The sequence below is a fragment of the Geotrypetes seraphini genome, chromosome 3 (genome assembly GCF_902459505.1).
Source record: "Geotrypetes seraphini chromosome 3, aGeoSer1.1, whole genome shotgun sequence".
Lineage (NCBI taxonomy): Eukaryota > Metazoa > Chordata > Amphibia > Gymnophiona > Dermophiidae > Geotrypetes > Geotrypetes seraphini.
This window is the reverse complement of record NC_047086.1, coordinates 251,457,131-251,475,162: the sequence shown is the minus strand read 5'-3', so window position 1 is coordinate 251,475,162 and position 18,032 is coordinate 251,457,131. Positions and strand designations below refer to the sequence as shown.

Below are 18,032 nucleotides of genomic sequence, written 5' to 3'. Positions count from 1 at the left end.
CAAATTGAACCATTACATCTTCTAGTGTTACAGAGATTTGTTTGAGTTTCTTTGGCTCATCAGCACTAAATACAATTTCTGGCACCGGTATCTCCCATGCATCTTTCTTGCTGAAGACCTGGAAGCCCCTTTTATCCCTTGGTCATCAAGCGGTCTGATTCTTTTCCTGGTTTCTTCCTAAAATACCTAAAAAATACCTAAAAAAGCTTTTACCATGAGTTTTTGCTTCCAGCATAATCTTCTTATCATAAATGTTTTATGCATAATCTTCTTATCATAAATGTTTTATGCATTGGTCAGTTAGATAATAAGTTCTTTGGAATCAGACTGATGTGAAGGAGGTGACTCAATATTTACTTATATAGAAAATAGAACAGCTTTTAAACTAGAAATGGGGGGAAGACCGAAAGTTGTTCAAAAAAGCATGGTTCAGAACAAGATATCTTTAACAATTTCCCAGTTACAAAATGATTATGGCTGATATATTTTCTAATATACAGTTGAAATATTTTGTGACTTCTCTGCCTAAATCAGCATTGATTGCTAAAGTATATGACACCGTTTCAGAATTGTATTGGTTAGATGCTCAATTGATTGTACCTCTAAAATATTTTAGACATTCTTTATTAGATCTTTTGGACTATGATAAGGTAGCTCAAGCTTGGAATGTAGAATTAAATATTAAACTTCAAGGATTTCATATCCAAAGATTTTTACATATAGCAAATTATGAAAAACTGGAAAAATTGGGATCGGCTGAATTATAATTTTTGGTGAAATTCGTTATGCCAGATCTTTAAAATGGAGTGGGTAATAGCCAAACAGCAGGGGCATTTTAAGAAATTTAAGGATGTTTGGGAGCCATTAACAAAATATTGTACAGAATGAATATTATTTTTTCCCTTTGATCATACACGTCTAGGGTGGGGAGGAAGAGTGGGGATACTTTGTTTTCTTATGCTTAAGAACAATTGTTGGGTATAACAGGGGGAGGGATATTTGATGTGAATTAGACTTTTGATGGAATATTAAGTGATGTTAAAGTATAAAATGATTGTATCTTATGTTGCACTTATTGAAAGTTTAAAAAAATAATCTTTCTGATATTACTTATTTTGAAATTTATTTGTAGAGCATATATTGCGCCTTGGCATGCTTATAGAGCATCTTTTACTTCATCAGAATCTTGTTTGAAATGTAGACATTCCAAGGCTACATTACCACATATGTTTTGGAAATGTCCATTAGTAAAACAATTTTGGGATAAAGGTTTTTCTAAGGTTAGTTATATGTGGCATTGTAATAGCTATAGTTTTTTTTTTTGGGGGGGGGTTTGACATTAGACATCTTATTCCTAAAGGACTGAAAGGATTTCTTAGAAGAGCAATTTTATCAGGATTGAAAGTTATACTATATCTTTGGATTAAACCATTGAGGCCAACATATAGTAATTGACGTTCTAGAATGTTGCATCTTTTAATGATGGAAAGTGTGCAATTAACAGATTGGGATAATAGGCAAGGTCATCAGTTAATTAATATTTGGCAGCCTTATTTAGATACTGCAACACCACATACCCATAATCGTATTTTAATTAATATGCCGTGAACTAAAAATTATTTTTGTAATCATAATTCTGGTATGAGAAAGGGGGAATTTGGGTATTGGGAAGATTTGTATTATTCATATTGTTGTTATATAATTATAAATTTTGTAATATTATTTATTTTTGTATATTTTGAAAATTTAATAAATATGATTAAATTACAAGATATCTTTAAAAGATATTACCAAATCAGGGAAGACAGAACATCCCGATAGCAAGGTTGCAATACAGGCCACAGTAGACCAGATTTATTTAAATACAGGGCAGCCTGATTTTAAAGATTGCAAATTATCCATGCTAACTGCTTAGCAAATTATAAATAGATATGACAAACATTATTTGAAATATCTTTATGCAAATGTCAGAGGCCTAAAAAACAAGATGGGAAAGTTAGAGTATTTTGCACTAAATGAAAAGGTAAATATAATAGGCATCTCTGAGACCTGGTAGAAGGAAGATAACCAATGGGGACACTGTCGTACTGGGGTACAAACTATATCACAGTGATAGGGTAAATCGAATTGGTGAAGGCATAGCATTTTATGTTAAGGAGAGCCTTGAATCAAATGGACTAAAAATTCTACAGTAGCCAAAACACACCTTGGAATCCCTATGGGTAGAAATAGCATGTATAAAAGGGAAAAGGATAGTTCTACCATCTGCCAGACCAGGATGAACAGCCAGATGCTGAAATATTATCAGAAATTAGGGATGCTAACAAACTGGGTAACACAATGGGTGATTTCAACTACTCTGATATTGACTGGGTAAATATAACATCAGGGCATGCTAGAAAGATAAAATTCCTTGATGAAATCAAAGACTGCTTTATGGAGCAGCTGGTTCAGGAGCTGACAAAAGGTGAAGCAATTCTATACCTAGGTCTCAGTGGATTGCATGAATTGGTGTGGGAGGTAATGGTGCTGGAGCTGCTTGATAACAGATTTTATATAATCCATGGAGTAAGTTCACACAGGAGACTATGATAACATGAGGAGAATGGTAAAAAAAAGAAACTTAAAGGAGCAGCGGCAAAGGTCAAAATTTACATCAGGCATGGATGTTATTCAAAAATACCATCCTGGAAGCACAGACTAGATATATTCCATGTGTTAAAAAAGGAGGAAAGAAAACCAAACGACAGCTGGCATGGTTAGCTAGTGAATTGAAGAAAGTTATTAGAGCTAAAAAAGAATCCATCAGGAAATGAAAGAAGGATCCGTCTGAAAATAACTGTAAACAGCAAAAGAAATGGCAAGTCAAATGCAAGGAACTGATAAGGACGGCAAAGAGCAGTGAATATCGGGATGGTCTGGTAGTAAAACGAAGGGGGTTGATATCTTGAAAAAGCCGTTCAGGCGAAACATGTCGATGTGACAAACCCCGACTCGATCCTATTAAGGAAAAGCTAAGTGAACTTTTTTACAAATATATATTTATTGAGAAACACTTTAAAAAAAAGAAAGAAAGAAAGAAAAAAAGGTTAAAAACATTTAAAACAAAACAAAAATTATTTATAGAATATATGGGCAAATGAAGAAGCCACAGCCATAGCCAAATATTAAAAAATGTTTGGTTGTATCGCAAAAATAATAGCGAACAACGATTGGCATGTCTGAAGCCCTAAAAGAAATGTTTTATGCATTGGTCAGTTAGATAATAAGCTATTTTCTATATATACACACTAGTCTTTAAGCCCCTTACATTAACGGGTGCTATAATAGATGTGTGTGTCTGTCTTTTTTTCTCTCTTTCTCTTTCCTCGGCTGTCCACCACCACTCCTTGCCTGCTCCCCCTGTCCAGCAGTAGCCCTTCTCCCTTCCTTTTACCTCCCCCGTATCCAGCAGCACCTCTTCCCTGCTCCCCCTGTCCAGCAGTAGCCTTTCTACCTTTCTTTTACCTCCTCCCTGTCCAGCAGCACCTCTTCCCTGCTCCCCCTGTCCATCAACACCTGTCCAGCAGCACTCCTTCACAGATCCCCCTGTCCAGTAGTACCCCTTCTCCTTTTCCTGCTTCCCCTGTCCAGCATCTGCTAGCCCGGGCAGCCTCGGGGTTTTTGCTAGGCAGGCCCACCTTGCATTATCAAAGTGGGCCGGCCTTGCAAATGCCCCGTGGCTGCAAGAAGAAACCGTGGCTGTTGCATTTGCTGGTCCGGGGGTGAGAACAGGCAGCGCAGGAAGTCAGCCGGCATCGGAGATTGGGGCAAAGGCAGGCAGCGCGCATGTGCGGCATGGAAGCATACATCACGGTGGCAGGGATCACGGCATCGTAAGTGTGCATGCACGCTTAGGGTTTTATTATAGAGGATATATATCTTTATTCATTTTCATTCTAAAAGCAGTGCATTTCAATATATTCAAGATACCCATACAATAGTACTAACAACTCATAAATAAAAAAGTCTCTATACATTATCCTTCTCCCTCCCACCCACTCCCCTTCCCTGGATGTAAAAAGTATAACCAAAAGTAAAGGGAAAAACCATTCAATTAGAATCAATAAAATTTGTGTTCTATTTCCTTTTAAAAATATTGATGTCAGCAGCCTGGTTCCACCCTGGTTAAGGTGGATCCCTCCTTGTAGAATAGGGTTTCCCTTCCCCAGAATGTCACTCTCCTCCCTGCACCATCGCCTCATCCATTCATTGAGACTTCAGAGCGCTGCCTGTCTCTTAGATCCTGCGCATGGAACAGGAAGCATTTCTGAAAATGCTACCCTGGAAGTTCTGGATTCTGGCTTCCTACCTAAGAGCCTAAGGGTTCCTTTTACTAAGGTGCGCTAGCGGTTTTAGCGCGCGCTACAATCTCGCGTATGCTAAACGCTAACGTCTCCATAGATCTTGCGTTAGTATTTTTCATTTAGTGCGTGGTTTGCAAACGCTAATCTTGAGCACATGCTAAAAACGCTAGCGCACCTTAGAAAAAGGAACCCTTAGGCTCTTAGGTAGGAAGCCAGAATCCAGACTTTTCAGAAATGCTTCCTGTTCCATGCGCAGGATCTAAGAGACAGGCAGCGCTCTGGAGTCTCAATGCATGGATCCCTTTTTTTGGACCTCTGTGGCTACATAAAATGAAACGATTTAACTCTAACAGACATAAATAAGATCTGCATCCCTTATAGGAAGAGAATCAATTTATCTATTAAAATAATATTGCCTCTTGAAAGTTTCACTACGTTTTAATATGATTGCTGCTTACCATGTGCCGACAATACATGTGATGGCCCCCATATTCATTTGCTATTTACATTTTATGTAATCATATAGATTTATATGCACATAATGATTCGTACATATGATCTACTTCTTGTCTTATTTAATATTTTTATTTGTATTTATTGCTTTCTACATATGATTTTGTTCACTAATCTTATAAAATTAACAAAACATTAAAAAAATATATATATTGAGTATTTCTTGGGCTAACAGCATCATACTACAGACCACATAATTAATATTTTCCTTTTCCAAAAATGCAATCTGTAGCTTAAAAAAATGATTTTCTCCCATTGTTGGATACCTCTCATTTCAATCTCTTCCCCTAAAACTTCAATCATATTAGCTGTCCATCATCCTTTAAAAGCACAATGCAATTTACCCCTAGAATATCTTCTACTAACAGCGTGTTCCTGGATTTGGCTACATGTGCTGATACCGTGGTGCCATATGAAATGGGCCCCGCTGGAGTGAGCCGCAAATGTCGTTCATTTGTTCCCATGGGTGTGAACAAACACAGGCTCTGTTTGGAAGAGAAAAGAACATTTAGAAATATTCTACCAGCAAATTCAGACGTATTTATAAAGTACTAGCAAAAAGAGCAAGCAAAATAATGTTAAAATAAAAACAATCAAAACTTATAAAGATTGACAGAGCCATCAGAAGGGGTAGGGAAGCAGGGTAGCCAGAGAAAAGTATTGTGCCTCTCTGCCATCAGCTTTTCTTTGTGCCCCCCCCACCACCATTTGATACATTGGTTGTGTGAACCATTAATCAAACTTAGCAAAATCTGAACTTCCTCCACACTAAAACATCTAGTAGGTGAGATAGGCAGGACATGAAAATTAAGAAGATGTATCATGATACCTGTGGTTCCCCCTATTTCAACATATATGCTTTCTATGGGCTGCATTAAATTTAGTGGCAAGTCACCTGGAAATGTTGAAGAGTGGGAACAGTATTAATAAGGATTTACATGTAAATTAATCTAAAAGGATTTGGGAATCTAATCATAGGTGACGCCATGTAGCTCTTCTTAGATGTAAGAGTTAGTATTAAATGTATGTTTTATTGATATCGGGATGTGATTTTAATAATATATATTTGTTTATTTTCCATTGTTTAGCATTGCTAAATATGTTATACTGTTCCTGAGGAAGCTCTGCTATGTTTTTTCCTTTTCTTAGCAGCATTTCAGATATATACATAGCCATCCCAGACCAGTTTTGGCACAAAGATATTTCTAATGTATTCCAAGGATCTTCTTTATCACTGCAGAGATGCTGTGTATCCACTACCTCTTGGTATGGGGAACGAGACATTTCATAAGAACATAAGAACATAAGAACTGCCATTTCCGGATCAGACCTTCGGTCCATCAAGTCCGGCGATCCGCACACGCGGAGGCCCTGCCAGGTGTACACCTGGCGTAATTTATAGTCCACCATATCTTTATATGCCTCTCTTAAGGAGATATGCATCTAGTTTGCTCTTGAAGCCTAGGACGGTCGATTTCGCAATAATCTCCTCTGGGAGGGCATTCCAGGTGTCAACCACTCTCTGAGTGAAGCAGAACTTCCTGACATTAGTCCTGAACCTGTCCCCCCTTAGCTTCATTACATGTCCTCTAGTCCGTGTCAGATTGGACAATGTAAATAATCTTCTCTGCTCTATTTTGTCGATTCCTTTCAGTATTTTGAAGGTCTCGATCATATCCCCACGCAGTCTCCTTTTCTCAAGGGAGAACAATCCTAGTGTTATAAGTCTGTCCTCGTATTCCAGTTTCTCCATACCCTTCACCAGTTTTGTTGCTCGTCTCTGCACCCTCTCCAGCAGTTTTATATCCTTCTTTAGGTAGGGAGACCAATGTTGGACGTAGTATTCCAAGTGGGGTCTGACCATTGCCCTATAAAGCGGCATTATAACTTTCTCCGATCTACTCGAGATTCCTTTCTTTATCATGCCCAACATTCTATTTGCCTTCTTTGCCGCTGCCGCGCATTGTGCCGACGGCTTCAGGGTCCTATCTATCAGTACACCCAGGTCCTTTTCTTGTTCACTCTTCCCCAGAGTTGCACCTGACATTGTATACTCGTATTCCTTATTCTTATTGCCTAAATGCATTACCTTGCATTTCTCCACATTGAACTTCATCTGCCATTTCTCCGCCCATGTTTCTAACCGACACAAGTTGCTCTGGAGTTTCTCTCTATCCTCCTGCGATCTGATCGCCCGGCATAGTTTTGTATCGTCTGCAAACTTGATGATCTCACTGGATGTTCCTTCCTCCAGGTCATTGATATAAATATTAAAAAGGATCGGCCCAAGTACCGAGCCCTGGGGTACACCACTAGTCACTTTCTCCCAGTCGGAGAACTTCCCATTTATGCCCACTCTCTGCTTTCGGTTTTCCAGCCATTTGCCTATCCATCTTTGTATATCTCCCTCTATGCCATGGCTTTGTAGTTTCCTGAGAAGTCTTTCGTGTGGAACTTTGTCGAACGCTTTCTGGAAGTCCAAGTATATTATGTCCACCGGCTTCCCACTATCAATTTGCTCGTTCACGGTCTCAAAAAATTGGAGTAAATTCGTCAAACATGATTTCCCTTTCCTGAATCCATGTTGACTGGGTTTCATCAAGTCATGTGCGTCCAAGTGCCGGACTATGCTATCCTTGATCAGTGCTTCAACCATCTTGCCAGGGACAGACGTAAGACTCACAGGTCTATAGTTGCCCGGTTCCCCTCTCGATCCTTTTTTGAAAATTGGGGTGACGTTCGCTATCCTCCAGTCGTCCGGTATCTGTCCAGTTCTGATTGTCAGGTTTGCAAGTTTTTGCAATAACTCTCCGATTTCAACCTTCAATTCCTTTAAGACTCTCGGGTGAATTCCATCCGGTCCAGGGGATTTGTCACTTTTAAGTTTGTCGATCTGATAGTATATCTGGTCTAAGTCCACTTCAACTGTGGTGAGGCTGTCTTCTATTTCTTCTGCAAACACTTTCTCCGCTTCAGGTATTGTTGAGGTGTCCTCCTTCGTAAAGACGGACGCAAAGAAGGAATTTAGTTTGTCTGCGATTTGTTTATCTTCCTTGATGTACCCTTTTCTTCCCTGGTCGTCCAGGGGTCCCACTGCCTCTTTTGCAGGTTTTTTCCCTTTCACGTATCTAAAGAAGGGCTTGAAGTTTTTGGCCTCCTGGGCTATTTTTTCCTCATATTCCTGTTTGGCATCCCTCACCGCCTTGTGACATTTCTTCTGATCATCTTTATGTTTGTTCCAAGCTTCGGTTGTCTTTATGCATTTCCATTTTTTGAAAGAGTCCTTCTTTTCTTTTATGGTTTCCTTCACCTGTATGGTAAGCCATGCTGGTTCTCTTTTGCTCTTTGTTCTCCGATCTTTGGAAATCCTCGGAATGTAGAGATCTTGTGCTTCTGTGATAGTATTTTTCAGTAGGGACCATGCCTGATCTACCGTTTCAAGTTTGTCCACCATCTTCTCGAGTCGTTTTTCTACCATGGCTCTCATGCGATCGTATTTACCCTTTTTAAAGTTTAAGGTGGTGGTTAAGGTTTTGGCATGTTTCCCTTTCCCGATGTCAAGTTTAAAGTTGATTACATTGTGATCACTCGTTCCCAGTGGAACCACGACTTCCACTTCTGTTATCGGTCCCGTGAGGCCATTTAGGACCAAGTCCAAGGTGGCTTTGCCTCTTGTCGGCTCTTTTACCATTTGTTCCAGGAAGCAATCCCCTAGCACCTCCAGGAACTTGGCCTCCTTGCCGCAGTTGGAGGTTGCTAGTTTCCAGTCTATCCCTGGGAAATTGAAGTCTCCCAATATAATTACATTGCCTATCTTGCATTCTTGTTTGATTTCCTCCATCATTTCTGAGTCAGTTTCCTCCGCCTGTCCACAAGCTGCTGAACTTTACTGAACTCCATACTTACATTGAACAACTTAAGAAAACCTCCAAAAAAGTGAATCATACTATCACTTTCGAAAATGGACAGATTGCACAAACTGTAGAAAATTTGCTACGAGACGCTCATGTCTCAGTTTGGGAACTTTTCTTTGGGTATTCGCCCACTGCATACCACGTATTTAATGTTTTAATTCACCCTATCATTATCTTAATTATTGTACAAATTTTGTTATGTATTGTTATGATTTTCCTTTGCTGTAAAATGAAACACATGTACACTTCTTTACACCGCATATCCCACAACCTTCCTTCTAGCTTTTAAGGCAGTTATACATGAATTTCCAGTATCTTCTCTGACACTTGCTAATTTGGCTAATTTGGTTCCAATTTGGTTTTAATTTGGCATGGCCTATTGCATTGCATACCAGGGTCAGACATAATATATTATCTCATATCCCATATTTGCATACTCTCTCCTGACATCTTGGTACCTTTATGCCTGAACCTCCTGAGAAAGCTTCCTGCATCCCTTATGCACCGTTCATTCACTCAACAACGGGTAAGATATAAGCATGCTGGGTTCTGCGCCCAGATGACGGACTATACAACCTAAGACAGAGGTTTGAACTCATAATGGGAACTGTTTATTTTCATTGCTTGGAGATTCTGCAGGACAGGGGACGTGCTGATATACTGTTGGAGGTAAGCGAGGCATCTGCGAAATGCAGACTGGCTGTTTATAGAAAGGTACCACAAGCTTGCCTTCATTTCAAAGAATAAAAAAAAAAAAAAAAAAAAAGTATGGGAGATGTCAGCATAGCTATTGCTTGCAATCAGCATTTTCAGTTGGCATAACTAATGTCAGCAAAGGCCTATGGGAAATGATATCAATCTGACTCTGGCATGTGAATGCAGATAGACCCTGAGTGCAGGCAGTTTCATATAGCCCTAAAAGACGGTTTTAAATAGCCCTGATTAAATCATGATTAGCTAAAAGGTGTTAATGTGTTAATGTCTGATTAAGAGGGTGCTTATGACAATGGGTCCAGATGCACAGATAACTAAAGTTAATCAGAAACTATTGTCAGAGACATACTGGAAATCACATATGACTTCAGCCTATTCTTTATTCTGTCTAGCACAAGTTTACTAAGGAGGGGGAGATTTAACTTCTATTGAAGCTCAATAGTTTTCTATATTGATAATAAGATTCAAAACTATAAAAGCCTCCTCTCTGCAACACACATCTATCTCTTTCTCTGTCTATCCTTCTCTTTATCTCTGGAACCCAAAGCTTAGACCATCAACCCCTTCTCTTGGTTCTGGTCTCTCTTGGCTCTCTTATTCCTCTTCTTCGTCTTGCTCTCAACCCAAAGCTTAGACCATCACCCCATCCCCATCCCCCTTTCTCAATCTCTCTCTGGGTCTCCCTGGAACTTTAGGCCTCTCTGTCTCTTTGCCTCTGAACTCTGTAAGGCAGGGAAACTACTTTGCTCTCTCATTAATTGTAATGCTTAATTGTAATACTTTTCTGTAAGACTATTTCTATAATATATTCTTTATGCAATCATTCTGGTTGTGCTTCTTATTTGGGTCTACTTCCTGGTGAATCTTCAGTGAGGGAACCGAACCTGGGACCTGGCGTGTGTAAGGGCGCCTCTCACGTAACCCCTACAACCTCACCCTGTGGGGGACCTGACTTCCAAACCTTACAAATGTATGAGAGCGAAACAGAGATCTTCCATCGGGCTGGCCAGGTTGATAATACCTGAGCTAAGTACTTTTATAACAATAATAGAGGACGTGTGCAGTATAACAGTCGTATACATAAAGAAATATATATAAAAAGCATATTAAGCAACTTAGATTATAAGAATAAAGTTTGAGGTAATAAAATTTTCAATAACTTTATGGACCGATGATATTTCACAATTAAGTCATACGCCGGGACATGTTCTAGTGGCATTATGATCGTGAGCACTTGAGATCCATTAAGAATCCTATAAGCTATTTGACCTAATGAGTTCTTAGTTTGGTGACTCTACAGTAGCCTACATAGTTTGTTTGAATATCTTATTACATGAAAGGAATAAAAATAGCACCCTTTACTGCAAATATCATTTATTCTGCTTTGGGAATCGTCCCAGCCATTTACTTGCATGTCTTACTAAAGTCTGGAAAAATCCTTGATTAATTCACTCTATTCGTCTGCCAGACGGAACTTTGACTAATTGAATGTTTTGGCGTTTGCAGATGACTTGACGATTATATTAACTAATCCTATAAGTTCTATATTACATCAACTAGATGCCTTGACTGAGTTTGGATAAATTCCGTACACAGATAAATCTAGGCTCGGTTAGGGCACTGATCTTTAAACCAAGGGCCGCCGCATGTGCGGACTGCTGGGAATGATGGACCACTGGTCTGACCCAGCAGCGGCAATTCTTATGTTCTGATAAGATTTCACGAGCATTTTGTGATTATTTTTCCCGCCTTTACACGGTTGACATATAGTCACAGCCTTCATTAGTTCAGGTGTATCTAGAAGATGCTTCTTTGCCATGTTTAACCTCACGGATGCTTGAATCGTTTAAATGCGCCTTTATGTGCGGTGGAGGTCCAACAGATTATTAATTCATTGTCCACTTGTAAGGCTCCTGGACCGGATAGAATATAATAAAACTAGTCTTTAAGCCCGTTACATTAACGGGTGCTAGAATAGATGCGTCTGTCTTTCTTTCTTTCTCTCTCCTTGGCCACTGTCCGTCTTGTCTTTTTTTCTTTGTCTCTCTCTCCTTGGACGCTGCCTGTCTGTCTTTTTCTTTGTCTCTCTCTCCTTGGACGCTGTCTTCCTTTCTGTCTCTCTGGCCCTCTCTCCATGGCCCCCTGTTGTGCCATGCCTGCCTGCTCCGTGGCCCCCTTCTGTTTCCCTCCCCCTCCCAGAGCAAAGCATGATTGCTGTCTGGCCCCCAGCATACCCCTCCCCCCAAAGCAGCCCCCTTTCCCTCTCCCCCTGTTGTTCCATGCTTGTTTGCTCTGTGGCCCCCTTCTGTTCCCTCCCACTCCCAAAGCAAACCCGGGTTCCTGCTCTCTTCTGGCCCACCGGCACAAACCACTGCCACCGCTGCTGCTCCTCTTCAAAGCAGCCTGCTGAGGATCACTGGCCGGCTGTAGCGAACCTCGCAGGCTGCTCTCCACTTCGGTAGCACGTTCCCTCTGATGTGATCCCGAAGGGCAGGATCGCGTCAGAGGGAACGTGCTATCAAGGTGGATAGTGGCCTGAAAGGCAATCCTCAGCAGGCTGCTTTGAAGAAGAGTAGCAGTGGTAAATTTTGAACACCCCACGTGGGCCTTATAGTGAGTGAGGGTGGGGCGGGGGGGGGGGGGGGGGGGAGTCGCCGGCATGTTCCCTGCCTCCGTGTTCAAAAATGGAATTCGGCACAGAGGGACACATCATGCTGTCAGGGAACACGCCGTCCTAAGTGCGCATGCGCGCTTAGGGTTTTATTATAGAGGATATTTCTCTACCATCTTCCTGGTGTGATGGTACGTTACTTTGACACTTGTGTAGAAGACTCTTTTCCTCCTGGTGCCACGGATGCTTTAATCACTTTGATCCCCAAACCTGGGAAAGATCCTCATTATGTAGATTCTTATCGCCTCATTTCTTTACTTAATGTAGATCTTAAGATTTTTACTCGTGTGTTGGCAGACAGATTGGCATCTCATTTGCCTCTGCTTATAGGGGAATAACAGGTTGGTTTTGTGTGAAGCCGCCAGTCTGTCATTCATGTGCGTAAAGTTTTGACTGTATTGGTGACTAGTCAGGCACCAGCATTATTAGAACTATTGGCAAGTCTAGATGCAGATAAGGCCTTTGATCGAGTGGAGTGGTCTTTTCTTTTTTCTACATTGTCTCATATGGACTTCTCAGGATGGTTTATGGATTGTTTACGTGTATTATATGCTAGCCCTCATGCATCTATTCTCATTAATGTAACTCGTTCCTCCTCTTTTGTTGTCTCACGAGGCACCCGTCAGGGATGTCCCCTTTCTCCATTATTGTTTATTATCTACTTAGAGCCTCTCTTACATACTTTGAAAAGGGATGTTCATATAACTGGTCTTTCTATCATGGGTCAAGAATTGAAAGTTTTGGCATTTGCAGATGACTTGATGATTATATTAACTAATCCTATAAATTCTATATCGCAACAACTAGATGCCTTAAGTGAGTTTGGATGTCATTCAGGATTTATGTTGAACTGTCGAAAATCTGTGGCTCTTCTGTTTCATTCAAGTGTACCTGCTCATTGGCCTGGTACTTTCCCTCTCATTTGGGCAAATGAGAAAATTGTTTATTTGGGAATTCTTGTGGAATTGTAAAAATTACAATTCCACAAGTTATTTCTCAGCTTCATGATCTTAATATACAGCCCTTGTTGGATAGGACTAAATCTCGTCTCATGAATTGGCGTCATCTTTCTGTTTTTTTAATGGGCCGTATTGCCCTCTATAACATGTTGGTACTACCTCAAAGGTTATATGTTTATCAGATGTTGCCTTTGTCTCTTTCTCGGAAAACAGAACTTCACTTGGATAAATTGGTCCGTGGATTTCTTTGGGTGGGAGGGCGTTCGTGCCTCCCTCTTAGTATGGTGGTTTTACCAATTGACAAGGGAGGTCTGGGTATGTTGTGTTCTAAAACGCTTTTGTAGAGGCCTGTCATATGCATCATATTCACAATTGGTTCTTGTCTACATCTTATTTTTTCATGGACTACAGTAGGATTGCAAATTTGGAAACCATACCCCTAGAGTTGTGGCTGCTGTTCTGGGAAGCCCATATTATTTTTTTTCTTGCTCTCTTAAGATCCACGTGGAGACAAGTCTGCAGACAGATGGGTTTAGACTTTCGCTCTACTCCTTTATTGCCTATTTGTGGCAATGTTTTTTTTTATCCTGCTATGACATCAACTAGATTTCAGATAGTATGACATCAACTAGATTTCAGATAGTAAGGAGGGGACCTATTTTTTATTTGTATCAGATCCTTAATGATGATGGTATTTTACCGGTCCTCTTTCATTTGCAAACTACTTATGGCTGGACTAATTTGGATATTTTTTTCTTATATGCAACTCAGACATTATGAGAACTCTTTGCCAACTTCAAATTTACTTCTTAAGGTATATGAGCCTTTGTCAGAAATATATTGGTTAGAAGCTCAACTGATAGTAACTTTGAGATACTTCAGACATTCTCTTATGGATTTTTCTCCATCTTTAGACTATACCAGGGTGGCCCAGGCTTGGGGTGTGGAGCTACAAATCACATTACAGGGTTCCAATATACATCATTTATTGAAATTGCGAGCCCTGCTCTCCTCTCCAGCCCATCCGAGGGCTGCTGAAGACTAATTCAAGCGTGACCCGGCTTCTCATCAACCCACTGTGGGCAGCCAAAAGCTTCCTCTTCAGCGACTCCAAGGAAGAGGAAGGAGGAAGCTTCCTCCATCTTGTCCCTCCTTCCTCCGCCCGACGCCGCTCGAGCAGGAGGGATCTGCCCTGCCTCTGCTCACTTGCGAGCCCTGCTCTCCTCCAGCCCGTCCGAGGGCTGCTGAAGACTAATTCAAGCGTGACCCAGCTTCGCTTCAGACCACTGTGGGCCGCCAAAAGTTTCCTCTTCAGCGACTCCAAGGCAGAGGAAGGAGGAAGCTTCCTCCATCTTGTCCCTCCTTCCTCCGCCCGACACCGCTCGAGCAGGAGGGATCTGCCCTGCCTCTGCTCACTTGCGAGCCCTGCTCTCCTCCAGCCCAACCGAGGGCTGCCGAAGGACTTAACTAGCTCGATCCGGCTTCTGTTCAGCCCATTGAGAGCAGTGGTAGACTCCAGACTGCCAGTTTTCTCCATATCTAAGTTTCCCCCTGGTTTAAGTCCTTCCTTATTTAATTTCCTACTTGAAAATTTCTTTGCTGCTAATTTATTCATTGTTAAGGTTCTTGCCTAGTGCTCATCTTCTGCACCCCTGCCTCCTTCCAGCCCATTCTTGGACTGCGGAAGGCCGCGGAAGGCTTCCTGACCGTGCATTTGCTCCTTGTTTAATTCTCCTGTCTATGTCCCTCCTATTTAAGTTACTTGTGGAAATTGTCTAGTTGCCAAATTGTATTCTGTTGCTAAATCATACTAATTGCTAGGCTCTACCTCCGATTAGCTCTCACAAACCCCCCCCCCCAAAAAAAAAAACCCCCAATGCTCAACTCTCATCCCTATCTTACTTCTCAACTAGATACCATGCTGTCCACTTGATTTTATCCTTCTCTTAGAGAACAACAAGCCCTAGCCCCTCCCGGAGCTGTTGCTAAACCTCTCCTCTGCTGAGTTTGCTCACACAGGAACCAAATTTAGTCCTGCCTCCCAGCCCAAAGGCTTCCCTTAGCCCCACCATGAAGCCACCCCTCTGGCTCCTTCTTCTCCTGCTATGCTCTTTTTTCAACACTTCCCTCAGCCTGAAACCTCCCTCTCCCATCCCACTCGACCCCTCAAATGCCAGTAATATCTGCCCTGGCCTCAGAATCCCCACACTGATGCGCACCAGAAGTCACCCCTTCAAAAAAAACAAACAAACCCCTAAAAGTCAATCATGCGTCATTAAAACCTCTGCCTCCTGCTAATCTCCTCATCCATGCCTCTGACTCTCTCACCCCAGTCCCGACACTTTATTGCAATGTCAGATCCACATGCAACAAGATCCAAATTCTGAAAAACCTTCTTGATGATTTTGACCCTGGATTCTTGTGCATCACAGAATCATGGATTGCTAAAGACGACCTATTCACACAAAACGAACTCTGTTCCCACGGTTACCAAGGCCTCTTCTCTCCCAGACCTAACCAAAAAGGAGGCGGCCTGGCACTACTCTACAAATCTTTCTTTGATGTCCAGCTCCTTGAAAAGGGCAGCCACCCCTCACTAGAATATATGCTAGCCTCAGTCATTGATGAACTCCGCCCTCATCCACTGGGTATCTTGCTACTATACCGCCCACCTACGCCTTGGATCAAATCCTCTGATCTCATCCTCGAAACCATTACAAACGCCTTCCTTAAATTTCAAAGATTACTGATTATCGGGGATATCAATCTCCACCTTGACGACATCACCAGCAAGGACGCGTTTGAATTTAACAACTTCCTCTCCTCTCTAGGTTTTTCCCCCCCTGCTCCCTCCCCAACCCATGAAAAAGGGCACACACTAGATTTCATCAGTTTCCTCGATCTTACCTCTTACAAAACTTCAGCCGATGACGCTCGCTGGGAACACGTCCCTTGGTCAGACCACTTCTTAGGGGCTTTTTCTCTCCCCATTTTCATGTCGCATCTTGGGGCCCCATCCTGTTCCCCCAATTCCATTACCTTCTGCAAAAAAATTACGAGCGATCTGTTCTGGACCAATTTCCTTAAACATCTTCCCTCCGTTCCCAAGCCCACAGATCCAGAAATCAATTGGCATAACTGGATCGCCCTCTCTGAATCCACCTACCACTCTCTTGCTCCATTATCCACTAAAACCATCTCCTACCCCCGTAAGGCCCCCTGGTACCTTCCATTTCACAGAGAACTGAAGCAGAAATGTAGAGCTTTGGAGCACAAATTGAAAAAATCTAATTCCCCTAGAGACAGAAGACCTGGAGGGTCAAAATCAAGCTCTACAATACAATATTAAAAAGCTAGGAAGAACTACTATGGAGACAAGATCTCCAGATCCAACAACCAGAATAGTGCATTGTTTAACATCTGGCGCTCCTTAACCTCTAAAAATGACTCCACCCCGCTCCCCTCTTCTACATCAGCTGATGTTCTAGCAAAATTCTTCAATGAAAAGGTTACTTCTCTAAGACGCTCCTTCCCACCTACAATTTACTACAACTCCCTGTACCCACCGATTCCATCCCTACACTACCTATCTCCAACCCCATCCCAGCTGACAGATCTTGGACTGCCTTTGAGCTCGTATCCAAATCGCAGGTCTCTAAACTCTGCCTCAAATTAAAAACTTGCAACTGTACCTTGGACCCATTCCCCTCCTACCTATTTGAGAAAATTCCCACACAGGCCATCACATCTCTCACCAAACTTATAAACTCTGCTCCTTTATCGGGCCTATTCTCTTCTGAAATGGAACACATCGCTTTGACCCCACTACTGAAAAAATCTGATCTTGACCCATCCACTCCTTCCAGCTATTGTCCAATAGCAAATATCCCTCTCCTAACCAAGATGCTAGAGTCTATCATATCTTCCCAACTCTCATCCTATTTAGAAAGATTCTCTATTCTCCTTCCTTACCAATATGGATTCAGACCCAATTTCAGCACCAAATTCCTATTGGCCTCACTAATCTCTAAGGTTCAACAACTTCATTCTCGTAATAAGTTCGCTGTTCTTCTACAATTTGACCTTTTTGCTGCTTTTGATGTTGTCCATCACGATATTCTAGTTTTCCAACTCTCCGAGATAGGCATCAACTCCACAGTTCTAGACTGGTTCTCAAAATTCTTACGTTCCCGTTCTTACACCATTTACATGAACGGCACCTCATCCTCCCTCTGGAAACTGACATGTGGAGTCCCACAAGGTTCACCTCTATCTCCTATTCTTTTCAATATCTATATGTCCTCTCTAAAACTCCACCATCTATCCCCCCTTGAAACACTTTACACTTATGCTGATGACATCTTTGTCCTCCTCGAGACCGACTCAAACCTCACTAACCTCTCCGAGAACATATCCTCATGTATTTCGAACCTCCAAATCTGGGCCCTCACTGTTCAAATGAAATTAAATGAGTCCAAAACAAAACTACTTTGGCTCCGGCCCCTCACTACAGCTTGAGTTCTCAAGCAAAGTTCTGGGCATCATCTTGGATTCCTCACTATCCTTCAATGACCACCTCCACTCCCTGGTAAATAAATGCTTCTTTAGCCTTCATATGCTGAGGAAAGTGAGATCCTGTTTCCATCAAAAACACTTTGCCGTCCTTGTACAATCCATCATCCTCTCCAGATTAGACTATTGCAACTCTATCTACTTAAGCCTAACTAAGAAAAGCCTCCTCAGACTCCAGCGGATTCAGAATGCTGCGGCTAATCTTATTTTCGTAAAAAGTAAATTTGATCATGTCTCACCACTTCTGTCCAAGCTTCACTGGCTTCCAATAATCTCCAATGTCCACTTCAAATGTGCCTGCCTAACTTTCAAGATCCTTCATGGCATTATTCCTCCTGTTATT

At 41.7% G+C, this 18,032-nt stretch overlaps 1 protein-coding gene across 7 annotated transcripts in view; it reads right to left on the bottom strand.

Annotated features, from left to right (window-relative positions):
* PDE10A (phosphodiesterase 10A) overlaps positions 1–18,032 on the bottom strand; it is a 590,210-nt gene that overhangs the window by 227,449 nt on the left and 344,729 nt on the right. For all 7 annotated transcript variants that reach the window (XM_033937273.1, XM_033937275.1, XM_033937278.1 and 4 more), the window contains one exon: positions 5,204–5,344. In XM_033937273.1, coding sequence (XP_033793164.1) covers positions 5,204–5,344 — 141 coding nt within the window. The remainder of the gene's footprint in view (positions 1–5,203; positions 5,345–18,032) is intronic.